This window comes from Parambassis ranga, chromosome 8 (genome assembly GCF_900634625.1).
Source record: "Parambassis ranga chromosome 8, fParRan2.1, whole genome shotgun sequence".
Classification (NCBI taxonomy): domain Eukaryota; kingdom Metazoa; phylum Chordata; class Actinopteri; family Ambassidae; genus Parambassis; species Parambassis ranga.
This window is the reverse complement of record NC_041029.1, coordinates 3757728-3775778: the sequence shown is the minus strand read 5'-3', so window position 1 is coordinate 3775778 and position 18051 is coordinate 3757728. Positions and strand designations below refer to the sequence as shown.

Below are 18051 nucleotides of genomic sequence, written 5' to 3'. Positions count from 1 at the left end.
AATCAAGCTGCAAACAAAAGTGCAAAACTGTATAACTTGTATGAAATGATAACTTCACAATCATGTCAGCGATGCTCCTTGTGACAGCCACGGCTCTTTATGAATCATGTAGGTTAAATAACATAATGAAGGTAATTTGATAAAGGTCTAACATAATATGAAGAATAAAGGTCCTTCTACAATACATTATATAAACTTATATAATTAGATTATTAGATATATTTTGGTGATACAGCTGGCGATATGATGACTGTTCAGTCATTCTGCTAAAATCACATCTTATCACTGCACTTAGAAAGACACCATTAATTCATGCTGCAGATTACTCAGTCTGAACTTTCACTTCTTTAAATTATCTCCTGGATATTCATGAGTGTTTTGCAGTAAAGCCTCTGTCAGTCAACTCTCTGGTTCATGTTTGGGGATCTGCCTCTTCCTCCTCCCTCTGTTTACACTGCAGCTCGAGGTCTTTGGGCTCTGCTGCTTTATGTTTGTGTAAATGAGTTGTGTTTCCACAGTGGCAGGTCGCTTTCCTGCACACCTCACAAATAGCAGTTTCTTCTTCTCGTCTGTCGCTGTGAAACAGCGCTCCTCTTCCTCTCTGCTGTCTCCAGGACGCTAGCTTTACAGCCAATCAGGAGCTCCGTCTGTTCTACCAGAGCGGAGAAGGAAAGGGGGGGGGCGGAGTGCGCCTGCGCACTGAGCAGAGTGAGAGAGCAGCGCTGTTTGCACCGCGAGTAAATACGAGTAAAGTTGCTGAAGGTATTAAGAGAAACTTCCACAGAAATACCGATCTCATCAGGCTAGTATCGAGTGATCCTAACGTTGGTATCGATACTATTCGATTCGCCCACCGCTAACAGATTGTTATCAATCAGCCATTAATCAGTTCAGGCTGCCAGTGAGAAAATCTCATCAACACAGAGAAAATTATATTTGTGAGATTAGTTTACAAAGTGAAAAAAACGAAGATCTCTGTGACATTGACATTTTGTCTGATGTCCTCTGACCCACCCACTCATATTTCGAGTTGTGACGCTGCAGGTACATCACACACCTGGGAGGAGCTGCTTGGTAAAGACAAGACAATCTGTGGTTCATCAAGACAATCAGAACGACGGGAGCATGGCGGTAAGAATGAACTGAATTTGTTTGTTTTATTGAAACATGACAGGCAGACAGATAGTCTGACTGCACACCTGAGCAGGTGGACAGATCTCTGTAGATATAACCTCTGTGAGTGTCTTTACTGGAACTAAACCCTTACAGTTTACAGGTGAGAAAAATATTTTTCTAACTCAGTGACACTTCAGAGTTTTTGACTCATCTATAGTACTTTCTTTCTTTTAGCCGCCCAAGTCCTCCCAGTCAAACTACAGCACAAAGCTGAAAGACAGCCCAGCAGAAAACCTGGAGTCTGTTTACGAGGACCCCGACGCTCTGAGGGTAAAACTCATTTCTGACCAGACTGTCCTCATTTGCACAACACTCTGTAGAGTTATTCTTCTTTTTGGTGGTTGGTAAACACTCTGTAGAGTTGAATTCTTCACTGCAGATCTGCAGGATTTTACACTGACTTTTAACTGTACTCTTGGAGTTGGTTTAATCTGGATATTGTTGAAAATACTCTATGTAGGTTAAAATAGGATTACGCTGAAATATTGACACTCTGTGTGTCACTGTGCACCTGAGCAGGTGGACAGCCATTGGAACACCTGAGCAGGTGGACAGATCTCTGTAGATATAACCTCTGTGATGTTTGGAGATAAGTGTCTTACTGGAATTATCAGGTACATAAAGTTTCCTGTTTACAGGTGAGAAAGGTATTTCTGGTAACTCAGTGACACTTCAGAGTTTTTGACTGATCTAAAGTACTTTCCTTTTTTTAGCCATCCAAACTCTCCCAGTCAAACTACAGCTCAGCAGAAAACCTGGAGTCTGTTTATGAGGACCCCGACGCTCTGAGGGTAAAACTCATTTCTGACCAGACCGTCCTCATTTGCACAGTAATATTATGGCTGGGGGGTGGGGGACCTCGCTGCAGCTCTGACTGAAGGTGCAGCTGATTGGAGCCTCTTCATGTATTGATTACGATGTACCGGTATTTCTTTTCATGTTAATTAGGACTACCAGGCTGACAGGCTCCCTACAGACTGTCAGAGGCCTCGCCCTGTCCGTCCTCCTCCCAGACCACCAGCCAGCATGAAGCCCAAAGCAGGCGTCGGAGCACACAGTAATTACAGGAGGACACAGTCTGACCCAGCAGTGCAGGTATTTCACATGAATAATCAGCGCCTTTCACCTTACAGTTCACCTAAGACTAAGACTGGTACCACTGACATCTGACAGGTTGCCTGGTAGCCGTGCAGGCCTTTGACCTCCAGACAATAAATACAGTAAAGTGGTCAGTTTTTGGAAATGAAATATTGTTTTGAAGAGACTCTTTCATAGTTATGTTAAGCTAAACTAATAGCTGCTGGTTGTAGCAGACAGGTGCAGAGTGACATCCCTCTCTCCTGTAAAGGAAACTGTGTAATAATCTGTATTTTTAAAGTTTATACGTAGAGATTAAAAAGTACTGATTCTTGATTTCTCTGTGAAAGTCTCTTAGGTCAGAGAAAACCCCTCCTCCTCTTCCTCCTTGGCCCGATCAAGCTCCCTCATCTCCTGTCTATTATGACCAAACCTGTCCTGGAAAGAGCCTGAGGTCTGAGGTGAGCCTCCTCTGTCAAAAATGTTTCCAGGAGCTCCTGATCACACGTTGCGATCAGGATCTAAATACCCAGGTAGCATTTAAATCCCCGAGTTGTATCTAAAAAAGAAGAAACATATTTACTATTGTATAAAAACCTTTACATTGTAAAGAGCATGACATAATGGACCAGTATGAATGTACAGTGTTACAGTTCAGAGTTCAGTAGTTTTAATGAGGCAGGCAGGAATGACTTCCTGTGTCTCTCTGTGGTGCATCGTGGGAGTCGGAGTCTGTTGCTGAATGAGCTCCTGTAGCTGGTCAGCACAGTGTGGAGTGGGTGAGATGAAAAGTCCAAAATAGTCTTTATTTTGGGCAACGTCCTCCTCTCAGACTCTCTCCTGTCAGAGAGTCCAGGTCCTCTCCCACAACATGGCTACCTTCCTGATACTTCTGTTGAGTCTGTTGATGTCCCTCACCCTCACCCGTGCTGTTGTCTGCTGCCCCAGCAGACAACAGCGCACATGATGGCTCCACAGACTATATATAGAACATCCTCAGCATCGCCCTGCAGATGTTGAAGGACCTCAGCTGCCTCAGAAAGTAGAGGAGACTCTGGCCCTTTCTGTCCATAGTGTCCACATTCTTGCACCAGTCCAGTTTGTGGTCCAAGTACATTCCCAAATTTCCCATCATTCTGTTATATTTGTTGTGCATCGTGTCACAGTGTGCCTGTTTTTAGGTCACAAATAGACCGGTCGCTCCACCTCGACTCTACTGCTCTGAAACCTCACCTGCACAGGTATGACTCTCTGATTGGATGTCAGCCAGAAACACAACAAAATGACCCACACACCTTAGACAAGCTCCAACCACCGGAGCACCTGCTCAGGCTCGGAACAGTTGGCAGAGCAGAGCACAGCTGATCCTGAGCTAATAAACAGATCAAATAAATGTATTGATTGATTGATAAATGCACTTTCCTCCACAGGTCAGACCTCCCCCACCGGCTTTAAACCCTCCACCTCCTCCCTCAGTCTCTTCTGAAAGCCTGCATACCCCATACCTGGAAGTCCTGCCAGACCACGTGGACTACATGGTGACACCAGCACACACACAGATCTATAGCGCTTATATTTATTGATGATACATTTTTGTATATATATTGAACTTTCTTATCCACAGCAGAGCTTGTCTCTTCGATCTGGACTTTCAGAACCGGTCTGCCAGAGTGGGTTCAACTCCGTTTATCAGGAGAGCACAGAGGAGGTAACAGTTAACGGTCACATCCATTAATCCATTTTAGACGTCAGTGTTTCTCACAGTCATGTTTTCTATAGGACATCAATGGGCTGCGGACATGGATGAGGACGGTGTCGAGTGAGTTTAGAATGTAACTTACATTTATAAGAAACACAAATATAATGGAGCACTGGGTGTATTTATTCTGTATGTGTGGTTTATCAGGATATGACTTCACAGCCCCATCAATGTATGGCCTCAGTACACAGGAGGAAGTCAGGTAATAACACAACAAACAAACATGGCAGTGCAGTGTCGCATTCCTGTTTAGATTTCAGACTAAACAGTGCATCAGTGAACACTGATTAAAAATCACGTGATAAGGAATACTACGTCTGCCAACTGCATTATTATTTGACAGGTTTTTGTGTTTTCTCCGTAGGTTGTTTAATGAAAGAGCATTTAACGTGGCAAAGATGCTGCGTGCCTTCTCGCTTTTTATGATGAAAGGTAAAGATAACCTGCAGAGTATCATCTCAGAGTTCAGGTCTATCTCTGAGCACCTAGACAAGGTGAAGAAGAAGACCAAAGCCATGGGCATCGCTGGAGGGGCAACAGGGGCAGTGGGTGGTGCGACGGCTATGGTGGGTATTGTCTTGGCTCCAATGACCATGGGGATCTCTCTGGTTGCCACTGCTGTCGGAGCCACTATGGTGGCATCTGCAGGGGGAATGGGCGCTCACGCTGCGAAAGCCAACAAGAAGGTTGTAAACAGGATGACAGTGGAGAAACTTGTGCATGATTACAGGGAAGACATTGTGGACCTGGAACACTGCCTGGGTCTTATCCTGTGTGCGATGAATGAGCTTCAGAGGTACGACACGGGCCGATTGCAAAGAGCAGGAGCTCACCCTGAGGCCCTGAGGGTGGCACACAAGTTCCAGGCCGTCTTCAGAAACAACATGGATGCCAGCGGGAGCGCGGCCTGCACCGGCAGGCTGACATCTGACAGACTGCTGCAGGTGTTTACCAAAGACATGGATCAGTTCTTTACAGAGAAGAATGGTCAGAACCTGAAGAAGTCCAACAAGAGCCGGTTCTCGGGAAGAGTTGAGCTGCTGGCTAATAACCTGCAGGAGGAGTTGGATTACCTTAACCAACAGTGGCAGGCGTTCAGCTGAGCCACACGTGTGAGTGTATCTTTCTAACAGTTAACATTGTAAAACAAATATTTCTGTTCTCAGTTATTAATATAAAGCAAATTAATGCAGGTAACCCGTTGTGTCTGAATAATGTGATGTCTGTCATGTATAAATAAACAATGTGTGACGTGGTGGAGTGGTAGTGATTGAGGATGCTGTGGATACAGTCGCTATGGCGACCCCTAAAGGCAACAACCGAAAGGTGAAAACAAATAACGAATCCAACACTGGCGGAGTGATACTGCGGAAGGACACAGCCGCTTCTCGTTACAGCTGTATAACCGCAACGCACTTCAGCAGCCGCCATTTTCTCTCCTGTACTCCACCACAGAAGCTTCGTGAGACTCCGGACCGTTGGCCGACATGGCTGTGTAAAGTGTGCCGCGACCCAGCTGCTTCCGTCCGAACAGTGCATTCAGCCAGTGCACTGAACCGCCTCTCCTCCAGCACCATGTCGTGAGTGTCACTTTCAGTGCCGGTTGTCAGCCATACCAGGCCGACGACCGGAAGTTCATTATATCTGTCTATATGTCGTTAATTCGAGTCTGGACGGATTGATCGATCAGTACCGTCTGATTATTTCACGTTTCTGATCAACTGAAATGACGTAACGTGACATCAGTGCGAGATGTCACAGTAAAACTCAATAGTTTGTGTCATCTGAGTTTGTTGTCCTTATTGATGTTGTCGTCATTGATTGTTGTTACGGTTCACTCTGAGCTTTGACGCGTTAGTCAAACGTTACTTTATTGTCACAGTGCCTCCGCGTGCCAACGTGGCGTCTGAAATGGTTCTTTGTGGTAAAATGGCCGACAGAGAAGGGGGAGGGAGTGACGTCAGAGTCACAAGACTGGGAGCTGGGCTGAAGCATGTGACATGAAGCGTGCGCATTGATGTCATTAGGCACAGTGAATGAAAAATAAATGGATCAAATATGTGTGTTTAGAATTATTGATGACTGAACAAATATATAAATATATTTATTGACTGATGTGTAATAAGTTTGTGTTTTTATTGTGTGTGACACGATGTATTGATCGCGTCTGATCATTTATGTGCCGCTCACCTTGCCTGCTCTCGTCCTACAGGTCCTTTGTGGAAATCCTCAGCACTGCTGCTTTTGACAGCATCAAAGAGTTCGCCACCACCTCGCCACGCACTCCATTTGTGACCAACAACAGCCACTATGACCATGATGATGACAGACTCACAGTTTGGCCTGGAAGACATGGAGGCCATGCTCTGGGCACCTTCCTCTCTCATGGCTGACGCCGTGTGTTCGCCAGTTTTTAACCTTGACGCAGAAGAACCACAGAAAAGGGGAGGAGCTTTGCCCCAGGGGGATGTTTCACCTGCATCGCCCCTTACCTCCTCATCACTGTCTTCTTCTCCTCCTCCCTTCTACTCTCCGTGCTCCTCGCCACCTGCCGTTCTCTTATATGGGGATAAAGCCAGGATGGAACCTGACCTGCTGTCTCTCCCCTGGTTGGACCACCCTGGTCAGCTGACATGTAGCCAGGTGTCAGGTGATGGCAAAGGTAAGGACTGTGAAACAGTGGTTACTATAAATGTTTGTGAGACAAAGATCTCATGCCATGTCTGCCTCCACAGAGGACCCACTCCAAGACCTAGATTGGATGGCAGAGAGGATTGACCTCAGTGAGCTCGACCTGGACTCTCTGATTGGCTCCTGCAGTGTGGGTGATGAACACCAGAGCCCTTCTGAAGACCTCCTGGCCTCCCTTGACTGCCCCATGGAGCTCGACTCCCTCCCATTGTCACCGCTCTCCAGTGTTCCCCGTGCCCCTTCCCCTCCGGCTGCCTGCTCCACTGCCTCCGTCATTACTGTGGATGAGCCAGACTCCTGCAGTGTGGGGCAGGAAGTTCCCTCCTCTCCGCTGAGCATCCCAGAGCCGCAGGAGGAGCTGGAGATCAAGTCTGAGCCAGCATCGCCCGAGCCGGCATCTCCTTCCTCCCCCGCCTTCACACTGGACCTGGGCAGCGAGGTGGATATCTCGGAGAGTGAGGTGAAGCCACTCCTGGTTCCTGAGGCCACCAGGATTGTGCTATCCCTCTCACCAACTCGCATCGTCCTCGTTCTGGCTCCCAGAAATGACCACAGCATTGCCACCACCACAGAGGTCATTCATTGCTCCCCACCAACCTCCCCCTCTCCAAATTCCTCCAGGAGCAGACCGTACCCGGAGCCCAACCAGAGACCCGGGCGTCCCTCTCTCACCACCACCAAGGTAAAGTCCCTACAGACCAAAGGCGAGACTGAAAGGACGACTGTGAAGGTGCCAAAAGATAAGAAGCAGAAGAAGATGGAGCAGAATAAAACGGCTGCCACGCGTTACAGGCAGAAGAAGAGGGTGGAGCAGGATGCACTCATCACAGAGCACACCCTGCTGGAGAGGAGGAACCTGGAGCTGATTGAGAAGGCTGAATCTATGACCCGAGAGATCCAGTACCTCAAAGAGCTGATGGAAGAAGTCCGCACAGCCTGCGTCAAAAAGGGCCTCAGTGCTGACCCCTAGTGGTTGCAGCAATAACTAATGGTTGGAATGTGGGCTAGTCTGTAAATAAATGTTTTGTCCACTGTGCATGTAGCCCTGTCAGAGTAATCAGAGTACTTTAGGAGGTTTTTCCTTCAGTGTGTGAACCTGTCAGAATATTATCATGTACCAGAGTACTTTAGAGTAGTTCCATGAAGTATAGGAATGTGTATTTTATTCCCAGTTATCTCAAGTGTAATCATGTCTTATCACAGTATGACCTCGCTGTATTCATAATAAACCTATTATTCCTCATGATGCTTGTTTGCATTGAATATAAACCAATAATACACTTTTTCTATGATGACCAAAGCTCGCATGTGTCCAGATTAAGGAAGATAACAGAATACAGAGCTAGATTCCATTTAAATGCTTCATTTACCATAAGGCACTAATTGTTATCTAATACTGTATTCTGATGGCTGTGCTGCCACCTAGTGATTTCAGCCACTGCCTGGTGTGTTGCATATGTATTCGTTTGAAGTAGGTGAATGCACACAGCTGTGTACGATGAGTTTATTGTAGCCTGAACAGTCAATGCACACTCTACATTGTCACCAATGTAAATACACAGCGTATACAACATGTTGACTGGATGAGGTCATGCTATGTAGCCTACTTAAAGCAGTGACACACGCAGTCTCTTGTAGAAAAGCATGGCAGTGGTGTCGGTTGTAAAGGCAGAGTATGATGTCACAGGAAGTGCTGTCCACTCTGCAGGCGCTCATTCATCTGCATGCAGTGCCTCTGTGGAAAAAACGGCGAGCCCCTAGGCACGGCAGCTCGGGTGCCTCTTGAGGTTGTTCTTTAGCATGCTAAAGCTTGATGTAGCCTATAGGAAACCTGCAGGCTGCTGCTCCCACTCTCAGACTGTGATGCTGATGAAGCTCGTGACTATACACCGGAGCATAAACAGGTCTGAGGCTGCACGGCTTCACGTGGAGCTGCAGCGAACACACTGTGGATGGATGTGACTGCATCAATCAGAGGGAGCACAATACGCTGCTTTTATAGTATGGGCACAAAAAGCTCATTACAGAGCAGTCATGTTGAATTTCATTCCACTGGTTAGACCCACAGAGGACAGTAAAGGAATCACAAAGCTTCTCAGTCCAGACTGAGTGTAGATCTGTAATGACGTAGAAATGCCATCTATGTAGCTGCAGCTGGTTTCTGTGGACATGCTCATCGGCTCATCAGATGGAGTCAAAAGCAGGAAGTCTCTCAGGTCGGAACCTCTCATTCTCATTAGGTCAGACTGAGGAGTCAGAGGGCATCTGATGAGGTTTACGTTGCATGAGGTGATATTTGAACAAGGGAAAAGATCTGCACAAGTGTCATGATGATGTCACTGCAGCTGGCATCCTCGACAGTCGTCCTCAGGCTCGGTGTTGTCAGAGGAGTAAGAGCTCTCTTCACTTACTGTCAACATAACACATAAGTATTAGAGATGAACACACACACCACCAGTAACGTGAAAACATGAAGATAGAGGACTTACGCCACTCGGTCTGGATGGGCAGGAAGGCTTTGTCGCCGTTCTCTCTGACCATCTCCTCAATCTTATCCAGCAGGACAGACACGCTGCGGTCCTTCCCGGGTGTCTTACTGTCTAGGACGTGGTAATAGTTCCCACAGTACTCCAGCAGTCTCTGCAGCTCCCGCCCACCTCTCAGGATGTGTTCCTCAATGGGCGTGCGTCCCAGCCAGTCACCACAGCTGAACAGCACCATGGTGTGGAGGCATGCACCATCACCAAAAAGAGTCTCTATGTGTGCCAGCAGTGTACGCCGCTTCCTGGCTGTGAGAGACGAGACAACAGGCAGGACCAGCAGCAGCGTGTGAGGGCCGGGCCGCAGGAGGGCAGCCCCGCGCTGGGACTCCTGGCGGATACGCTTCGGTGTCCTCCTCACTGAGAACCAGTCCCAGCCTGGAGTGTCCACAATTGTGACCCGGCGACCGGACACCAGTGCCTGCCTTCTGAGGCACAGCTCCGTCTCCTGGCCCGATTCAAAGTACCGCCTGCCCAGGATGCAGTTCCCCACTGAACTCTTTCCAACACCCTTCCATCCCAACAACAGCAACCGGAGCTCTGAACATTAGAGAGAGAGACTGATGAAGAGAGGATCACACACACAAACGCACACATACACACACACACCTCTGGGAGGTCCTCCTATCATCTGCTCCCTCTGGCGAGCATGCTCCTCCATCCTCATCCGCTCCTCCTCTAGAGCTCGTCTAGCTTGTTCTTCCTCTAGTAAAATCAGCTCATTCACCTCGAAGTACCAGCCTGCAAACACACACACAATGGGCAGTCAGTCAGCTGTTTATGGTCTGTGTAGATCAGATAAAAGAGGCGGTGTGTAGACACACCCTGGTTGTCAGTGATCATCTCCTCCACCTTCTCCATCAGCTCAGGCACCTGTGTGTTCTCCTCTGTGTCTTTACGAGTGTTGTCGAAGGCATGGTATCTGCAAGGGTCACATGATAAAAGGTGCTTTTAAATGACAGAGATTAACGAGTGATGCTAACACCAGGGCACAGTCTGACTTTCCACAGGTGGTCTGTGGTGCAGGCCGCCCTCTCTCTGTTACAGACATTATTTAAGAGCTCACATTACTGAAACTATCAATATCCAAACATGCAGCTGGGTTTTTATTCTATCTCTCTTTGCTTCAGTCTGTCTAATGACAGACAGTCTTAACAAGCTGCTGGAAAAACGTGGAGGTGAAACGGGTCAACACATTGTTTTCATAACACAGGTGTGACGGGGTGAAACTTCCTGGGTTTGGAAGTTAACACAACATTGAATGTGGCAAACAGAGGTCTGAGTCCACCAGCCCTGCTGAGCGGAGGTTTTTCCAACTTGACATAGATAGCTTCCTTGACTTCTCTCAGATGCTAACATGATGGAAAGTATGATTTGATTGGTCAATGAGAGAAGTTGCTCAGGTGAGATATAAAGAAAGCCCAAATTCTAACCCTGCAGCTGTACAGATAGGAGTAATCTGATTACCTGCTCCCACACCTCTCCACCAGCCACTGCAGGGCCTCCCCCGTGTTTGTGATGTGCTCCTCGATGAAGATGCCTTTGGGGAGCTTTTCCACCGCTGTAAACAGAACCATGGAGTACCTCCAGGTGCCTCCGCCCAGGGCCCCCAGCTGCTCCTCTGCGGCCCTCCTCTCTGTGTCAGTAAAGGGCTGGGTGACCGACACCACCAGCAGGATGGCGTGTGGCCCGGGAGGGCAGAGAATGGCACCCATACATGGCCCCTCGCTGTCCAGGCTTGGCGGGGCCCGTGGTGGGTTGTCTGACTCGGCGCCTGCACTGTTATCATTGTTATCAGGTTCGGCGCCGTCCTCGTGTTCGGCAGGGATGGCCCATGGCGGGGTGTCAACCACAGTGACACGTCGGCCAAAGATCTCCGTCTGACCCACGTTGCTGTGAGTCGTTTCTGTCCCGGCATCGAAGACCTCATCTCCCAGAATGGTGTTGGCGGTAGAGGTTTTACCGGACTGTGGCCCCCCAAGGAGCAGCAGTCTGCGCTCAGGAGGGTGCCGACCCCTGGGTTCCACTGTGGGGACACAGAAGAACTTGTTAACCAGTCTCAGTGTCGTACCTGCTTCCTGTCTCAGCTCCCGTCCTTCCTTTGTTCACTCGTGCTTGTGACCAGAGAGGAGGAGCTCTGAGTTACATGTGTGGATGAAATGACATCAGTTTACTGAATGTTACTGAAAGACGCACGAAGACATGACACAGTTCAGACCTACAGTGGAAATAACACCCACTTACCAGTGTCAGAGGCAGAGGACACAGCAGCCATCTTGTGTGTGGAACCTCTGGATTCCTCCTCCTCAGCCCCCCTCCTCCTCCTCCTTCTCGCCTCCACGTTGGATTTCTTTTCTGGCCTCTTCAGAAAGATGCTGAGCAGCTCTGTGCGAGCCTCATCGTGCTGCAGTGTTCCTTACTCTACCTTCACTTGTCTTCATACCTCCTGTAAGCGTCTCTCCACACGCCTCCTTCGTCTCCTGTGACCTCGTCCTCGTCTGCTTTATCTGTCCAAGCAGAGAGAGAAGACCGTGCAGTTCAAGAAACTGAAAGCTAAATCCACCCCTGCTGCAGCCGCTCCGCCAAGATGCCTCGTCATTTCTCTTTTTTCAGAGGCAAAACAGAGGAAGCTGTTCCTCCCACTCGCTATGATCACACAGCAGCAGCAGCAGAGGTGGGAGGGGGGAGGAGAGAGGGAGGGTGTGAGGGGGAGAGAGAGAGAGAGAGAGAGAGACGGAGGGAGAGAGAAAGAGGGGACGAGTGAGGGAGGGAGGGAAGAGAGAGGGGGAGAGTAAAGGAGGGGGAGGAGAGAGGGAGAGAGGGGGGGAGGAGGGGAGGGAGGGAGAGAGAGGGGGAGAGGAGGGGGAGAGAGGGAGGGCGTGAGGGGGAGAGAGAGAGAGACGGAGGGGCAGGGAAAGAGGGGACGAGTGAGGGAGGGAGGAAAGGGAGAGGGGGAGAGTAAAGGAGGGGGAGGAGAGAGGGGGAGAGAGGGGGGGGGGGAGGAAAGAGTGAGGGAGGGAAGAGAGAGGGGGGAGAGAAAAAGGGGACGAGAGAGGGAGGGAGGGAGGGAAGAGAGAGGGGGAGAGAAGGGGGAGAGGGAGGGAGGAAAAGAGAGAGAGGGCGGGAGTTGTGAAATGGGTAGACAGACAGACGAAGGTCCCAGCTGCTGCAACACACACACGTTGATGGGAAACCTGATGACTGACACACACACACACACACACACACAGCACAAATACATTTAAACATTGATACAGAGCAGCTTACATAATCCTCATGACTCCTATAAATAGCCGCAGATTTATAATCCTGTGAAGACTCATCATCATCATCATCATCATCATCATGAAGTGGCAGGATGCGTTCAGGGAGCCTGAGAACGTATAGCCGTTGTCATGGTAAATCGAGTGTAAGGTGCAGCTACGTGCCAGCGACGTTAGCATTTTAGCTTCACAGCTAATCATAAACTGAAGCACAGAAACAGTCGCAAACCGCCACAACTGTCGGATTCAGCCTCTCGCCGTGCATCGACTCTAAGTGTCGTAAACTGACCATGTGACGGTAGACGCTTAAGGAGCCTAGGCAGCTGCGTGTGAGCGTGAGTCCTGAGTGCGTGACGGACGCTGCGTGTTCCTCTGAAACATGGAGGCAGCCGACGAGTTCGCGAAGTACCGCTCACCGCTGGTGTCCCGGTACGCCAGCCGGGAGATGGCGTACAACTTCAGCGACAGGAAGAAGTTCAGCACCTGGAGGAAGCTCTGGATCTACCTGGCTAAGGCCGAGAAGGTTGGACATTTAACGCCCTTATGCTTCGGTACAGCAGTGAACTGTGTAACAGCAGTGATGTGTGTGACCCTCATCAGGTTTCCTCTAAATATAGGAGCTGTTCCTGCATGGCGGACACACTGCAGCGCAAACACAACATGCTGTGCTGCACTTCAGAACTAGTCAGACAGATAACACAACAAACACACATCTATACATTCTAAACCAATAAATTCTGTCTCGAACAGTCTGTCTGTCTGCATGGATTTCAGTGACAGTGATCTGAAACGCAGCTGCACACATTTCACAGTGTTTTGTTTCCTTTAAACTTATTTTAAGGTGTGAGAGAGTGTATGAGAGTGTGTGTGTGTGTGTGAGAGATAGAACATCTACTGATGTTGTGTACATGTCTTCCAATTTTATCATTAAACTATTAAGCTTAACTGGTGACAGACAGATTGTCACATGACCTATTACACACACACACACACACACACACACACACACACGCCTCCCTCTCTGCACTGCTCAGCTTAGTGTGTTGTGTTCAGTTTGTGTGGATTTTCTGACCTTTGACCTCAATGACAGAGCGTGGACTGTTTGGTCTTACTGTAAACACATGACATTGATAACCTCAGGAGGACATGACAGCAGCTATCTGTTCACAGTGATAATAGAGTCCTGATTTGATCAGGTGTGTGAAATATGTCGGTGAAAATTCTCTGTCGTAGTGATCCAGGTCAAAGTTGCAGGGCAGCAAGTCCAGGGGCCCTGCCTCAAGCCTTGTAATGATTTATGGGTGCACTGATCATGGACGGGGGCTTCTCTGTGTGTCTCCGGCCTTTCCTCAGGCATTGGGTCTGCCTATCACCGATGCTCAGATTCAGGAGATGGAGAGTCATGCAGAGGACATCGACTTCATCATGGCAGCTGAAGAAGAGCGCAAGCTCCGTCATGATGTCATGGCTCATGTCCACACCTTTGCCCATTGCTGCCCTTCTGCTGCCCCCATCATCCACCTGGGAGCCACTTCTTGCTACGTTGGAGACAACACAGTAAGTACAACTGTCGCCGAAAGTCTGAGCAGCAGTGGGACTTTAAAAAGTGATTTTTATGTTGTGTTCCCCCCTCAGGACCTCATCATGCTGCGTGACGGTTTTGACATCCTCCTGCCGAGGGTGAGTCTCAGCTGTGAGCAAAAAAACGTGAAACAAGTGTGAGGCTTTAAAACACAAACGCTTATGTGATGTTTTGTTTCTGCAGCTGGCAAGGGTCATCGACAGGCTGGCAAACTTTGCAGAGAAGCACGCTGATCTCCCCACACTCGGCTTCACGCACTATCAGTGAGTCTCTGTATGACAGGGCTCCGATCCCGGACCCCTGCCACCGCCCTCTTACCCATCATGCCTCTCTTTGCAGGCCTGCCCAGCTGACCACAGTTGGGAAGCGGGCATGTCTGTGGCTGCAGGACTTGACCATGGACATGAGGAACTTGCAGCGAGCCCGTGGTGACCTGCGTTTCCGTGGTGTCAAGGGGACCACCGGCACCCAGGCTAGCTTCCTGCAGCTGTTTCAGGGGGACCATGACAAGGTATTAATAATGATCGATCTGTCAGTCAGCATTACATTCAGACTTATTGTGAAGGATTTACATGTGTCAGGTGTAATTTTCTGCCATCAGGTGGAGGAGCTCGACCGCATGGTGACAGAGATGGCCGGCTTCAAAAAGTGCGCTCATAAGTATTAATTAGACCGTTTGTTTTTCTGAGCATGATAAACAGTCATATTTACTGAAATCAGTGTGTAGGCGTCTAACAGTCAACCTCCTCCTTATCATCGTCCTCTTGATCATCCTCTCTCAGAGCCTACCTGGTGACTGGACAGACCTACAGCCGTAAAGTGGACATCGACTGTCTGTCCACTCTGGCCAGTTTGGGGGCGACTGTTCACAAGGTGAGCTTATTCACAGGAAATGTCTCCATCTGGTGGTGTTCATGGGAGCTCAGCTGAGCTGTGTGTGTGCTGCAGATCTGCACTGACATTCGCCTGCTGGCCAACCTGAAGGAGATCGAGGAGCCCTTTGAGAAAGAGCAGATTGGTATGTTTGCTGTATGTGTGTTTTTTTTTAATACATGTTAGGATCGCCACCCTCTTCATCATCAAGCCTTCCTCTCCAACAGGTTCCAGTGCCATGCCCTACAAGAGAAACCCCATGCGTGCCGAGCGCTGCTGTAGCTTGGCCCGACATCTGGTGGCACTGATTGCAGACCCACTGCAGACGGCCTCTGTCCAGTGGCTGGAGAGGACCCTGGACGACAGCGCCAACAGGTGGGCAACCCCAGGCACTGGTGGTAGATGCAGGTTGTCCTGGAGCTGACTGTTTTTCCTGTGTGCAGGAGGATCTCCTTGCCTGAGTCCTTCCTCACTGCAGACATCATCCTCAGCACCCTCCAGAATATCACGGAGGGTCTGGTGGTTTACCCCAAAGTCATTGAGAGACACATCCGCCACGAGCTGCCCTTCATGGCCACGGAGAACATCATCATGGCGATGGTGAAGGCCGGGGGAAACAGACAGGTAGGGGGCAGCTATTTAGAAGCGATGTGGTTCCACCTATGTGGGTGCAGTCAGGCTTCCTTACTTCATGAGTCTCCATTCTCAGGACTGCCATGAGAAGATCCGCGTCCTGTCACAGGAGGCGGCAGCAGTGGTAAAACAGGAAGGAGGGGACAACGACCTGCTGGCCAGAGTCCAGCGGGACCCGTATTTTGCCCCAATCTTGAGCCAGCTGGACGCCCTGCTGGACCCCAAAACTTTTATTGGCCGTGCACCTCAGCAGGTACAGCGTGCCCGTGTGAAGTCAAGGCGCCATGCTGGCTCCTGCCTGTGTCTAACAATTCCATTCTGTCATCCAGGTGACCAGGTTCCTGTCTGAAGAAGTGCACCCCCTGCTGGAGCCTTACAAATCTAGGATGGATGTGAAGATAGAACTTGAGCTCTAACACACTTAGAGCTTTTGTGTATTAATAAAAATAATGACTGAATTAATTCATCTTTAATGTGTGCTCATACATTCTGCTCACTGAAGTATTAATCAGCAATATGTTCTGATGCGTTTCATTTTTAAAAATGAAACCTAATATTTAAAAAGCTCCTTGTTTTGGTGTGAAGATGATTTCTGCTCTCGGCTGTGGGGGTGAGCGGTTTGTTGTTCCTACATTCATCTGTAGGTGCTGTGCACCTTCCACACATGGTGCCGCTGTTGTTCCATCACTGACTCTGTCTTTGTTTATAGTGAACATGTGCTCTCGTACTGAACATGTTCCCTGTCCTGCTTCCTCCTGCATGCAGTGACAGCCCTGACCATTAGGGGCATTGTGGAGTGATGCTGGCTGATGGGAAATGCAGCCCTGTTGGTGTGCCAGCATGTTTTTGGTAGGATGCTTCAGACGGGGGTGCTACACTCAGCACACCCTTTCAGGGTTATCTGAGAAGCAGTGGAGCACTCACAGCTGACACTGAGATAGCTCTGTTTATTTAAACACGCTGCCTCGGGGCTGTTGGCATGTCCGGGTGGCACTCTGATCATCTCTGCTGTTTGTGGCTTGTTGATGTCTTTAAGGATCGCTTGGGAATGTCTGAGATGGGAACACTGGGCCCCTGGTGTCCTGCTCAGTCCCAGCAGCATTCTTTCACATACTCCATGCTGCGTGCGAGCTCTGATGAGCAGGCACAGAGTTCGGCTTGGAATTCTGTGGGAATTTTTCTAGTGCTGAGAGTTGGCAGTGTTTCTGCTGCAGTTGTTCTGCCCACATGTTGTTTGTGCTCCTTGTGAACCCATTTAATGCAACTTATCTCCACACATTACGCCCACCTTACTGCAGCTGATCTGTACACATTCTCTATCTTTTGTCTATCTCTCCATCTAGGATCATTTACAGCCATCTTTCTGGTGCCCCAAGAAAGTCAGAAGGAGATCCTCTGTGCCAAAGTAAGAGTATAAAAGGCTTCTGATAAATGAATAACGCTCATGAAATCAGCAGCAGCGCCGTTCACAGCCCAAGAGGGCCTTGATGTAAATGTCAGAGAAAGGTCTGCATCTCTATTGTAGTGTGGGAGAACATGGTTCTTGTGATGCCCGCCTTGTTGTTCTTGACTTTGATTCAAGCCGTTGCAGCAGAGTAATCTCTCCTAACACCTGCTTGTACTGGAGTCCCTCGTATCCCTTCAGCCGAAACAAAAGCAGCAGAGCGGCCACGTCCAATTCACTATCGGACATGGGTCTCTGTGTACGGCTGCAACCTGTCAGCTCTTATCATGCAGAGCCGAACCCTGCACATTCCGCATGTAAAGGCCACTCCATCTGCAGGACGGCAGGATCTGCTGAGCATTGAGAGAGGATGGGGAGCTAAGTGTTGATGAGAGGCAGGGTGGGAGGCTGGGGGGGGGGGGGGTTGGACTCAGAAGAGAGATGTGATTGTCCAGCAGAGATGTACAGACAGATTATACAGAAACAGGCAGGTCAGTCTCACAAAGATGGACTGAGTGATAGAGTGGGCACCAGCAGCTGTGATCTCACCCTCCACTCCTCTCTTTGGCACCGGCTTCCAGAAAACTGCCCTTTTATTGAAAAATGCCAAGTGCGCCACATTCCTCTGGACACACAAAGGTCCTCCCCCGTCCACAGCCACAATCTGACAAGCCATAATTATATAATTAGGCTGGATGGTGCAGACAGGGTCCCTTAGATAGTGTGTTGTATTTATGTTATCAGACAATGACGAGAATTTGACAGCAGTGTGTGTGTGTGTGGGTTTGTGCGTGTGCACAGTCCAGCTGTGGCACCGAGGCACAGAGAATAATGGGTCAATAGAATTACCTAGTCTGGCCTGTGGCGGGGCAGCGATTAGGGCCTCAGTGTGCGATACGTGAGGAGGTGGGGACCTTTTAGGCTCTGCCAACCTGAGAATGTAAAGTGGGACAGTTCACAGTTCATTTGTATGTAATCAGAGCGCTGCCTCGGACTGATTCCAGGCAGACAGA

At 49.2% G+C, this 18051-nt stretch overlaps 4 protein-coding genes across 8 annotated transcripts; 3 read left to right on the top strand and 1 right to left on the bottom strand.

Annotated features, from left to right (window-relative positions):
• Positions 1 to 731: 731 nt before the first annotated feature.
• Positions 732 to 5260, top strand: LOC114439486 (uncharacterized). Of its 5 annotated transcripts, none has more exons than XM_028411443.1 (12): positions 732 to 762; positions 1045 to 1131; positions 1351 to 1446; positions 1890 to 1967; positions 2125 to 2271; positions 2604 to 2714; positions 3435 to 3494; positions 3684 to 3791; positions 3878 to 3961; positions 4033 to 4072; positions 4160 to 4214; positions 4377 to 5260. In XM_028411443.1, exons 2-12 carry the CDS (start codon positions 1126 to 1128, stop codon positions 5113 to 5115), a joined length of 1524 nt encoding a protein of 507 aa, XP_028267244.1. In that variant the 5' UTR covers positions 732 to 762; positions 1045 to 1125; the 3' UTR covers positions 5116 to 5260. The 5 variants fall into 5 exon arrangements, with proteins under 5 accessions (XP_028267244.1, XP_028267249.1, XP_028267245.1 ...); XM_028411448.1 differs by lacking the exon at positions 732 to 762 and adding an exon at positions 886 to 964 and having other exon boundaries at positions 1009 to 1131; XM_028411444.1 differs by lacking the exon at positions 732 to 762 and having other exon boundaries at positions 1015 to 1131; positions 3881 to 3961.
• A 113-nt stretch (positions 5261 to 5373) lies between these two features.
• Positions 5374 to 7946, top strand: atf4b (activating transcription factor 4b). Its single transcript, XM_028413061.1, has 3 exons — positions 5374 to 5592; positions 6225 to 6674; positions 6748 to 7946. The coding sequence occupies exons 2-3, from the start codon at positions 6323 to 6325 to the stop codon at positions 7671 to 7673; spliced, it is 1278 nt and encodes a 425-aa protein (XP_028268862.1). The 5' UTR covers positions 5374 to 5592; positions 6225 to 6322; the 3' UTR covers positions 7674 to 7946.
• Positions 7947 to 8193: 247 nt separating this feature from the next.
• On the bottom strand, positions 8194 to 12800 carry LOC114439373 (GTPase IMAP family member 8). The gene is made up of 7 exons (XM_028411285.1): positions 12511 to 12800; positions 11488 to 11750; positions 10711 to 11269; positions 10068 to 10165; positions 9853 to 9984; positions 9193 to 9783; positions 8194 to 9113 (listed from the first exon to the last, which is right to left on the bottom strand). Exons 2-7 carry the CDS (start codon positions 11516 to 11518, stop codon positions 9040 to 9042), a joined length of 1485 nt encoding a protein of 494 aa, XP_028267086.1. The 5' UTR covers positions 11519 to 11750; positions 12511 to 12800; the 3' UTR covers positions 8194 to 9039.
• Positions 12785 to 16060, top strand: adsl (adenylosuccinate lyase). The gene is made up of 12 exons (XM_028411286.1): positions 12785 to 13029; positions 13860 to 14063; positions 14142 to 14186; positions 14272 to 14351; positions 14428 to 14599; positions 14690 to 14736; positions 14871 to 14961; positions 15037 to 15106; positions 15189 to 15336; positions 15405 to 15585; positions 15671 to 15847; positions 15924 to 16060. Exons 1-12 carry the CDS (start codon positions 12886 to 12888, stop codon positions 16008 to 16010), a joined length of 1446 nt encoding a protein of 481 aa, XP_028267087.1. The 5' UTR covers positions 12785 to 12885; the 3' UTR covers positions 16011 to 16060.
• Positions 16061 to 18051: the final 1991 nt, after the last annotated feature.